The sequence below is a fragment of the Sturnira hondurensis genome, unplaced genomic scaffold (assembly GCF_014824575.4).
Source record: "Sturnira hondurensis isolate 20B ecotype Veracruz unplaced genomic scaffold, ASM1482457v3 Scaffold0014384, whole genome shotgun sequence".
NCBI lineage: Eukaryota > Metazoa > Chordata > Mammalia > Chiroptera > Phyllostomidae > Sturnira > Sturnira hondurensis.
The window spans coordinates 13,395,570-13,407,700 of NW_028087015.1; the positions used below are offsets into that span (position 1 = coordinate 13,395,570).

Below are 12,131 nucleotides of genomic sequence, written 5' to 3' on the forward strand. Positions count from 1 at the left end.
GAACTGTAACAAAGTATTATTCATATATGTATAATCCAAAGCTATCTGACCCCTTTCGGGAAGGGGTTCTCACTAGATTTCCCCCTAAATTAGCATTGAAACGTGAGCCAGTTGGGCTCCTTTGAAACTTCAGTGAAACTTGCTGAGGTCCACTTATCCATTTCAAAGAAAGGTAACAAATCCCATTCGCTGTAGGTGCCGCGTGGAGCAGCAGAGAAACAACCATCATCCCAGCATGCACAGGCTTCTAGGCTGGGCATTAGAAAGTTCTGTGGATGATAAAGGGGCATGGATCTTTGGTATTACTCTTAAGTAGATAAATTCCTTCATTTTTATAGGTCTTCCTATTGGGTGAGTATTCTTATATTTCCTTAATCATAGTTTAGACAGTTTATCTCTCGCTGGGAGGAGTTGGGAGAAAGGAAAGTGATGTTAAAAGAAGACTGACTTCCAGGGAGCAAGAAAAACATTTCATGGCATTATACTTTTAGAAGAACATCAAAGAGATGTCCGCTCTGTCTCTCCTTTTAGTTTCTTGTCTCTCTTCTGTTCCGTTGTTATTTATGAGGACCCATAAATGTGTTATTTATTTATGGCAGTTCGTTCCCTTAGGCGCCATCACCAGTTATTGTGTTTTTCTTGAGCAACAAGTTAGATTTTCGAGCGCGGACATTGTGAAATCTGTACTGGTTGTGCTTCCTCTTTGTCCTGGCAGTTAGAAAGCTCAGAGGAGGGCCTGTGGGCGCCTCTAATACAGTTGAGACCTGCATTTTTGTGTGTGTGAAAAAAACTCACTGAATGATTTATTACAAGGAAAGGGATACATTAAAATAAGCCAAGGAAGAGACACATAGAGGGGAGCCTGGGAAGGGTCCAAATGCAGAGCTTCTAGCTCTTCTCCCCCTGGGGAGCAGGGAGGGGGCAGCCTTCTCCCAGCCACTGTGTGACAATACCCACCAAGGAGTGTCAACCAGGAAAGCTCACCCTTTGGAGTCCAGAATGCTTCTCTAGGCCCAGTCACATACTGCCCACGTGGCTGACTATTGGTCTCCACCCTCCTCCTGATGTTGGGCTGACATCTTTAGCTTCCAGTTCTTTCGGAGGTTGAGAACTGCACTTCCTGTGCCAACTCTATATTATATTATTATATTATATTATATTATATTATATTATATTATATTATATTACATTATATTATAATGTCTTTTTTCTTAATTTGTCTTTTATGTTAACATCCTCATGTTTCTTTTTCTTTAAAAATATTCTTGCTATGGAATACTTTAAAACATACAGAAAAGTACAGAGCATAAAATAATGCACATGCATGTGCAAAACCCATATTTCACGAATGTTAGTGTAGTGTTGTATTTACTGTAGGTGTGTTCTGTACACTTGGGGCCATTATTGTTTGGGTGTGCTTCCGTATAAACAGCATCTATTTTTATTTATTCAACCCAATGTGTTTCTCTGTATTAATGTGCTTTATTTTATTTGTATTTTGATTTTTTATTGATGTATATGGACCTACCTTACCTCTTACGTTTCTATATTCCACATATTTTTTAAATGAGTGCCATGAATAATTTTAACAGATATTTTTAACTTAATAAATTCTAAAGTTAATCATCACCTCTTGTATAAATATTTCTTAGCATTTTAATTCCAGATGGTAATTATAGTCAATATTTATTTAAATTTACCTATATTTTTACTAATTTTTGCTCATCGATGCTTTTTTAAAATTATTTATTTTCCTTCTTACTGGTATATACTATTTATTAGTCATTTTATTGCAGGTCTATGAATAGCAACATCTATTTTTTGTTTGTATTAAAATATCTCTATCTGCTTTATTTCACATTGTTCTCGAGTAATAGTTTAACTGGGTATAAAGTCCTAAATTAGCTCTTATTTTCTCTTACTATTACGATGATATTATTACTTTGCATTTAAGCTTTTATTGTTGCTAATGAAATGTCTGCTGTCAATCATTTTACATTTCTTGTTAGGTTATTTGTCTTATCTGTCTTCACCAGGTGCTTTTCTTTTCATTTTTTTATTTTTGTTAGATTTTTACTATACTGTTTCTAGACATATATTTGTTCTTATTTACCTAAGTGACTAGGTGTGATTTTTTTCAATCTGAGGGTTCATACTTTTGCTCCATTCTTTTTTTTAAATTTATTTATCCTTAGAGGGGATGGGAAGGAGAGAGGGAGAGAAATATCAATGTATGGTTGCTTCTCATGCGTCCCCTGCTGGGAACTGGCCTGCAACCGAGGCATGTGCCCTGACTGGGAATTGAACCATGATCCTTTGGTTCACAGGCCTACACTCAATCCACTGAGCTACACCAGCCAGGGCTGCTCCATTCTTTATATTATCTGCCCTCCTTGCCTTACATTTTGCTCCTCCCAGCCTTACTCCAGTCCTCTTGGAACTCTTACTAGTTGTGTACAGCGCTGTTCTGTCTATGCTCCAGGTCTTGTGGTTTTTCCTCAAAATTCATGTTTATTTATTTCTTTATGCTTCATTCTGATGAATTCCTCACCTACATTGAATTTGTAATTTTAGTGACTACTTTTTTATATTGAAGAAGTTTATTTGGTTCCTTTTAAAATCTGAATTTTTATAATTCTACATTTTGCCAATAGATTTCATTTTTTCTATTCCATTATTAGATTTTGTACATGTATAAAAATAAAATTTGCTTCATTCTGTCATTTATGCTCTATAAATGCATGAGTTCCGCCATTTAGTCTGTCTCTTGACTCCCTCATGGTGGTAAGCCTCCTTGTGTTATGTGTCATGTTAACTGTGATCTCGTTAACACCAAGGGTTTTAGTCCCTGGTGATGTCGTGTGTTCTGAGTTGTCAACGCATCACTATGATATTGTTTCAGAGTTTCTCTGCCAGGTACCTCTGGGGTTCATCAGTTTTGTTAGATCCTTAAGTCAGGGTCTGAACTGAATAGGTCATGTGAATTTGATTAACCGCTTACTGGGAAACAGGCTGTAGGTATCTCAGTTTTCAAAGATCACTCTGTTCCTACTTATAGCCCTATTCAGCTTCTTTAAAAATTACCAGGCTGGTAGACAGCGTTTGGTATTTTCTATTATCTGGCAGACAGCACTTTGTGGCTCTTGATTTTATTAAAAATTTCAATTCCAATTTCCTAGTAATAATATGCCTGCAAGTATGGAGTACCTTGTGTACACATTAAATCTTACACTCATGGCATATCTCAGCCTCTGGTTCCATTTGGCATCAATGCCTATCAGCATTTTGCTTTTCAGTACACTCTGTGTGCGTTTTCTCTTCCTGTATTATGAACTCATCTCTTTGAAATAATAATTTTGTCATGCCCCATGAAACATTTTCATAGGATAATGGTGCTTGTCACTTCTGCTGACATACACTCACTTTTTAAACATTTGTTGCATTATAGTTTTGTTTCATTTTGTTTGGTTTCTTTTTGGTAAACTGCTTCATGTTTTCTTTTAAAAATGAGAGGATTGGTTCAATGAGTGAGCAGATGAATGAATGCATGACCGACTGGTCATAGAGGAATTTGTGACCTTGAAAGGCCCAGTATGGGAAAGTGCTTTTTTGAAAAAGGGTCTTACATCATCCCTATTTGGCTCATGATTTTTAAATTAGGCTCTAGTCTCAGACTTTTAATAGATACACTGAAGTTATTTGTTGGCTCCTCTTTTTTGGAGTTGTTTTCTCACTTCTGTATGCCTTGTAATATAACTTCATCAGAAATGTAAGCTACCTTCAAAGACCAAACATGATCAAGCATAAATTATTTTTGCATTTTTAATAGTTTCATCCATATTATCTGCCAAACTAAATAAATAATGTTATAACAGGCATGAGCATTTGTTAAAATAAGCATGGTTTTTTCTAATGAAGTTTAGTTAAATATGTGTTTTATTAGTTTAAGTTAAATTAAGAGTAACAGTATTTTACTCAAGGAAAATTAATAGCCAAATTATAATCGTAAGTATTTCTGCATAGAACTTTTATTTTTGCATAGATTCCTTAATACTCATTCCATTACTCATTTTAATACTCAATACTCATTAATTATTTAATACTCACTTTAGAAGAGTTACTTTTTATTTTTCTTTTATCTCCAAAAAGAGAAAAAATAGGAGAAGTTTAATGATGGAATCACAAATGCGTATTGAAAGCAGACTTGGTGTCCTAAACACAAATGATAGAGAATAACTATTGTGGAGGCAGTTTGCTTTGGTGGACAACCAGATTGTCAGGCTCAAACATTGGCTACCATCAAAATATATAGGTTACTCCCTGTGTGCCTTGATGTGGTAGATGAGAATCTTAGGGAATAGCAAAAGGGGAAAGGATGGAAGGGAAGAAGGAAGGAAGGGAAAACAAATGAGAAAAAGAAAGAAGATAATTCTCACTGTCCAAGATACATGTATGCTATAGTTTTTACTGACATGAACATACAACTTTGGGTTCAGGTCATCTGAGAGTAAGGAAATGCCTCACAATTAGTAGCATGAATGGAAGTTAGCAGATTAGTTCCTTCTCCATAGTCAAAGACCAAAGGTATAGGGTGGGGCACTCTGTCCCTGACTCCTTACCTTCTCCAGCACACCACTCTTCTCTCCCTATATTTTTTGCTCCTCATCTTCATTCTCTAAGATGGTCGCATTCACTTTCTGAGGAATGAGATAAAGGAACAGACCCAGAAACAGAGGGGAAAAAGCATTCACAACCTCCCTCTGTTGAGGAAACCTCCCAGAAGCTACCTCATGACACTGTGGTTTATAACCCTAAAGTCCAAGATCTTAGTTACATACTCAAATCTAGCTGCACAGGAGGCTGAAATATATAGTTTTTAATCTATATAATCAAGTTTTTATCTAAAAATATTATCATAAAAATGGAATTCTTGTTTTCTTTCCAGAAATGAAAATTGATTTTTGTTATAACTAGCTATCACTGGTGCAGTAACTATTTGAAGAATAATAGCAGTCAGAGGAAGCTGAACGTGTTTTTCCCAATGAAACAGGCCAGCATATCTTTACTTGGTATCTAGGGCTACCCTCTGAGCATTTGTAATAGAAACCAAAATTTATATATGTATTTAATTAATCATGTCTGTGATAATTCAACACCTATTTATTAAGCTCCATATACCAAATATAGTTAAAGAAGCTGGGAAAACAAAAATAACCCCCCAAAGTCCCATTGTCATATAACACATTCTGTCAGAGGACACAACAATAATGTTGTAAACAAGTGCATGTAGGATAGTTCAGGGGTGCTAAGCTTTAAGAAGAAAAAACAGATCAGACACTGCAGAGTGATGGAAGGTGGTATTTCACATGAGGGTGGGATGGGGAGGTGACAGTGATTTTGTGGCATTGAAGCAGAAGTCCGAATGACTTGAAGTGAAAATTGTGTGGCCATCTGGCACAAGGACATTCCTGGTGATGGGAGTCACAGCTGTGTTCAGGGACAAGCAAGGAGTCGGGGTGGCAGAAAGCAGAGTGAGCCAGGAGAGAGTGTTGGAAGATGGGATCAGAGGAGCAGCGTGAGGGACAGGCCATGTTGTCCCACAGAGGCCACTGGAAGAACTTGGATTCCATGCTGAGTGCAATGGGAAGTCCTGGAGGATTCCTAGAAGGCGTTATCTGGTTATACTTAAACGTATCATTCTTGCTGCTCTGGAGGAGGGTGGGGTGGAAGTAGGAAGACCAGGTAAGATGATGGCTTGCCCTAGAGTAGCAGGTGGTAAAAAGTGGTCCAATTCTGGATATATTATGATGAGTGATGTACAGAGGTCTTGATACTGGATGGGATATAAACATGAACAGAAAGTTAAGTTTTGTGGAGTTTAGTTTTTTTGGGGGGTGGACAATAAGGGTGGGTCTGGACAGCTGGAAAAAATGAGATTGCCATTTACTGAGAGGGAGAGTTCCATAGCAGGAAAAGGTTGGAGAGGGGTGTGGGATCAAGGGCTCAGTTCTGGACATCAAAGACCTGTGTGTGTACTCATAATTCCTTTTCCCTTTCCCACATCACAGGACCTTCAGGTGGCCCAAACACCTCACAGCTGCTAAGTTCTATTATCAGAGAAAGGATACTGTCACCTGTAGTGGCAAAGAATATTTGAATGTCTTTTCTCCTTTACACTTTTTATTCTATTTTTTAACATACTCCCCTTTAAAGAACTTCCCGTTTGAAGTTCTGTCACCTATCACTTAAAAGGGGAGAGAGATAAAGAGAGTTTGTTCTATTATTTCATGCTTACACTTAAACGTTTTCTTCCCTCAGTTCCCTTTGCCCTTGCTAAATGCCATGGAACAGGTGTGCACAGAGCATGGTGAGGGACCCACTTCATTCCCTGGGGGAGGACACATGAGGACACAGAGGCAGAAGGGTCATGGCAGTCAGCACACAACACAGAAGTCCAGAGAAAAACTGTCATTTTCCCATTGAAATAGTTTATACTTAATAGAATGTTTATACTTTTTTCTCAGCGAATGTACTTACTCATCCCTGTCAGGACCATCTTTAAGCAATAAGCTGGCTGTGAAAAACCAAGAAGGAGAGAAGACCAGGTCCTGAATCAGCCTTTTCCATTTACTGTAACAATGCGCTTGATTAAAGTGCCAAAGTCAAAACTCCTCACTAAAAAAAAATGTGATTTTCCTTGCCTCATGACAGGGAGGAGTCTAGTTTGCTTTTCAGTAAGTACATAAATCAGGTATGCTTGTGTGTTAAAAAGAAACAGCTTTGCAACCAGAATGATGATTTAAATTAATTATGTTACATCAACCTCATGGTACACTTAATGGGCCTGAACGTGCTTTGATAGGACAGGCAGGATAAATGCTTATGATTAAGACCTTTTGAACAACCACTACTTTGCCGCATGGTAGTTCTTGTTCCCTGAGACCAGGGGTCTATCTCTCTGAACAAGAGGATGCACCACGGACTGGAACACCAGACAGGCTCAGGTGGAGCCCATCAGCAAGAGTTCAAGCCACTCTGGGTCTGAAGCTCAGGCTATGACATCATGTTCTAAATGCAAGATCATATCATCTGCAAATAGAGATAGTTTTACTTATCCCTTTCCAATCCCATGCCTTTATTTCATTCTCCTGCCTAATTTCCCTGGCTAGCTCCTCTAGTATAATTATCAACAGAAGTAGCCACAGCGCACATATAATTTTGGAACCTTAGACAACCCATCACATATTCTAGGCCATAAAAGAATCTCAACAAATTGGAAGAGATTTTTATCTTTTCAGTCTTTATTAGTAAGTCTTTTTGAGATTTATTTTAATCTTTTCATGGTTAAATTATATAGTTTTGAATAACCTAGTCAAATGAGAAATTAGAAAGTGTTTTGCATAGCAAGCCGTAACAACAAAATAATGTGGGATGTAACTTAAAGCAGTCATTTAGAGAGGATATGTAGATTTCAAATGCTCATGTTAGAAAATGAAGTGGTTAAAATCAAAAGTCTGTTTTCAATTTAGGAAGCCAGAAAAAGGTGAGCAAATCAAGAAAGTAGAAGAGAAGTAATACTAATGAAGGAGGAGAAATCAATAAAGTAGAAACCAACCAATTCAGAAAATAGTAAAGACAAAAGTTGATTTTTTGAAAAAGCTTAAATATTTCTAAACCACAGGTGGCAAATACGAGGCCCACAGGTCAGATTCCACCTTGTTTTATCCAGCCCAGCACCTTGTTTCTACCTGGTGACAGTGCCAAGCTCCTTGCCCCTAGTTAAGGAGTAGTTACATTTATACAGTCCTAAAATCCGGCCCTTTGAAGGCAACTGTGAGGCTGATGTGGCCCCCAGTGAAAATGAGTTTGACACTCCTGTTTCAAACTATTAGCAAAACTGATCAGAAAAGAAAAAGGCATCACCACAAAGCACCCAAATTAATAATATAAGAAATAAAAGGGGACCTACTACAGATTCTACAAACATTAGCAGGATAAATACGGAGTGTTGAAAGTTACTCAAGGTCAAGAAGATTTATAATTCAGATGAAATGGAAAAATTCACCGAGAAGACAACCTATCAAAACTGACACATAATAGAATACAAAATTTAAGTGTGTAAATATTAAATATATTAACGTTTTTTTAAATTTTCACATGCACACACACAAGAAATTCACACCTAGGTGATTTCTATGTGAATTCTACCAAACATTTTAAGAAAATAAGATGGAAGGAACTGGTCAAATGTTAACAGATTTTGTAATTGTTAGTGAATAAATTTTCCTATTCCTGGAGAGAAGCTCAAAAATCGAGGCTACAAATCAAAAGCCAGTTCTGTTGTATGATAGGAGAGCAACCTAAAATTAACAGAGAAAGTTTGGAAATAAAGATAGAAGATGGCTATTCTGGGAAACACCTTATAGAAAAAAATTGCAATAATATAAATTTCTGACAATACAGAATTCAAATGCAAGGCATGCGACATGAAAAAAACCCTCTTTTTGTACAGTCACTAAGAAAGTTTGACAGTTATACGTCTTTGTGCACCATAGCATCACTGGGAGGGAAATAAAGATAAATTATTAAAATGCTCAAATATATTGACGAATTCACAATCCTTTTTGGAACTTTTAATACATTCTAAAATTGAGTCAATAAGTCAGCCCATTGGGGATCTGCCTAACTCTCAGGCCCCGTGAATAGATGTATTTAGAGATTATGCTTCATTTCTAGAAAAAATACATGTCACTTTCAGAAAACCATAAACTATCATAGAAGTAGAGCATATTTATCACCATCTAGAAGGAAAATGAATTGTCAAAATATAAATAATAACCACAACCTCTGATCCAATCTGTTGATTAAAAATAACAAGAACAGGCCAAAAATAATCTTTGTCGAATTTATAAATTAGACTTCTGAATTAGTCTTATATTAAAAAGAAATGAAAATTGAAATTATAGGACTTTTAGAAAAGAATGACAGTGAGTAGCTACAAATCAAAGCTGCGGGATTTGGCTAAAGCAGTAATTATCAGAATATTTATGAGCCTCAGTGCATTTATTAGACAATACAAAAGACTGGCAATAACTATGGCAATAACTAACAATCAAGAAAAAGAACAATATGAGTTTAAATAAAGAAGGAGTTTTTAAAGTTAAATCAGAAATTAATAATACAGAAAACTATCAGAAAGTTGACTTTAATAATAATCCAAAACCTATGAGACAATGAAAAACATGCAGGTTCAAATGCCTGATTTAAAAATAAAAATGATAAAAATAATATTAAGTGCAAGAAGAAATTACTTCAAATATGGAGATTTTTAAAACTTTAAGAGAATATTACATAGAATATTTTATATTTGAGCATCTAAATAAATGGGTAACTTTCTAGGAAAATTACTAAGTTAACTTAAGAAATAGGACCAGTATGTGATACGTGTAACCCTAGGTCAGGAATACAGTTCATAGATGCAAATGCCACCCACACCACTCAACAGAGATATGACTTTGGGAAAGTCTCCCAATTTCTCTGGGTTTCAGTGTTTTTCGGTAAAATGAGGTGAAAATATTAACTACTCTCCAAGATGTTTGTGAGGAGTCCATGAACTGTACACACAAAGTCCTGGGAGCAGCGCTCGGCACGTAGTGAGTGCTCTGAGTGTTAGCTTGTGTCACTGCGCCATCATGCCGTCTCCGCCACCTCATCACGTGGTTTAACAGTTGATATTTACCAAACTTTCAATAAGAGATTACTCACTTGATATTGAAGAGTTGCGGACCTAGGAAAAAGAAATAATGTTTCTGAATTCAGCCTTGTGAGGCTGGCCTTACCTTGATATTCAAGAGGAACCAGATGAACATAGAGTCAAACAAAACCCATCAGAGCTTATTTCATAAGAATAAAATGGATGAGAAGATGGCAAATAAATCCTTAGCAGATGACTTACTGTGCCCCTCTTCAGTCACAGGCTAACAAGAGCCCTCCATACCTCTGAGATGTGGACTGCCCCACATTCCCCCCCACTCTACACTGTCTGGCTAAGCAGGAGGCTCTTCGCATGTGTGCTGGGGAGATGATGAGGCCGGGGCAAGTAGCCAGGACCTCTGTGACCTCTGACCAGGCTCCAAGGACTGATATTCTTAGGGAAGAATATTCTATAAGGTGAAGAGACATACAGTGCTTATCTATACTAGACTGTAAGCAGCCAAAAATATGGGTGGCATCTTACTCATCTTTGTATCATTACAGCCTAACATGGGCCTGGCGCAAGAGACGAGTCATCAACTAGGTGTAGTTGATGTGTAAGCACCCTCCTAGGAGAGATTACTGTTACTCATTAAATGAGAGCAAATGCCATTATCTGGCCACTTTCTATTTGAAAGCTCTGTGAATCCTGTCTAGGAGATAACTCAGTGCCCAGCACATCAGTGAGTCACAGCAAGTATTGATCTGAAGTCAAATTTTTGTGGAACTTGCCCAGTGTGTGATCCTCTCTGGTAATAGAGTGGGAATCTGAGTCTGTGGGCTGTATGGAACCTTCCCGTCATAATGTCATTGTGGGTTGGGGAGGGCGGCATTACTCAGTTCACTGATTTCTTGCTATCCCCCCTCACGAGGATCACTGCTATGCACTTGCTGGTAATTTCAGCTTGCTGCTCATTTGCATCTGAATCTTCCATTCTGTCTGTCTACATTCAAGCTGTTGCTACTCTTCTCAGTAACTTCTATATCTTCAGTGTCTCTAGCCAACGCCATCAGCTTGAGAGTCCCTGTGGTCGCAGACCCACCCGACCTCCGCTTGGATGGCCCATTTGAATTTCATCTTTGAATTACTCATTGTGGTTCAGCTATTTTGATACCCCCAAAACCCTTTTAACCTTAGATTAAATGACGTTTTAAGAGGCTTTACTTTTTAAAAATATTTTATTTTATTTATTTTTAGAGAGAGGGTATGGGAAGGAGAAAGAGTGGGAGAGAAACATCAATGTGTGGTTGCCTGTCATGTGTCCCCTACTGGGGACCTGGCCTGCAATCCAGGCATGTGTCCTGACTGGGACCCGCGACCCTTTGCTGCACAGGCCCATGCTCAATCCACTGAGCTATGCCAGCCAGGGCAGAGGCTTTACTTTTTTAATGACTTAAAAGACCTTTCAGAAATGTGTCCAATCCTTATGAATGCTTGTAACCAGTCAGTAGCACAATCTGTAACTTAGTGGGCACATTTTTCACACGACCATAGAAAGCCTGCATGTTCATCAGTCCGTGCAAGACTGTAAAGGCCGTTGTCTAGGAAACCTTGGGAGGACCTTAAGGAACATTTAGATGCATTTATGTGGAAGGAAGTCGGATCTGGCTGTATTGTCATGGGGAGGGTGAAGACGCTGTGTTTCCTAAGTGAACAGGAATGAGGTCTTTAGGACGCCGGATGGGGCTGCCCTGAAGGCAGCAGCTGCCAGAACTCAGCCGCAGGGAAGAGGGTGCTGGGATAGGAAGTGCCAGGTGCATAGGCAAGTCCTGAAAGGCAGTTATCTTTTCATGAAAAGCTGTTGTTTAGAGGGCAGTTTTTATGAGTCATCATAACGAGTTGATCAGACACAATTATGGACACACTTTTCTAGGGACATGTTTTGAGTTTTGTGTCACCTTCATTTCATTTCTCAAAAAATTAGTGAGGATTGAAGTTCTCATTTAATGAAGTCCTTGAAGTTCTCATTTAATTAAGTCCTGATTAGCCTGAATATATTACTGGTGGCTTCCCAGGGTAATAGAAGCTGTCCCCACAGTAACCCATTTTTGTTTGTTTGTTTCTTGGTAGAACCTCCATTCTCGGGATCTCCTTCGGAGCTGCGTTTCTCCTGCTGGCCTCTATCCTTTTCCTCTGCTTTGCCGGACAGCTTTTGGTACGTATTTCAAACATGGGACTTCCTTGAAAACTGGGCTCGTTTAATGAACACTGATTTCTGAAAACAAGAAGCTTGTTACCATTTCAAGAGGTACAGATCCCAGTACGCAAACATGCATCCCTTGTACCGACTGCCCAGAACACAAACCAAGGCAGCTCATGCACAACCAAGACACTAATACGAAGATTATTTGAGATGCTGGATGTCACATCATAAAAT

The 12,131-nt window shown here is 38.1% G+C and overlaps 1 protein-coding gene across 2 annotated transcripts in view; it reads left to right on the forward strand.

The window, feature by feature from the left end:
- ADCY2 (adenylate cyclase 2) overlaps positions 1-12,131 on the forward strand; it is a 353,912-nt gene that overhangs the window by 273,432 nt on the left and 68,349 nt on the right. For both annotated transcript variants that reach the window (XM_037062983.1, XM_037062984.1), the window contains exon 15: positions 11,825-11,909. In XM_037062983.1, coding sequence (XP_036918878.1) covers positions 11,825-11,909 — 85 coding nt within the window. The remainder of the gene's footprint in view (positions 1-11,824; positions 11,910-12,131) is intronic.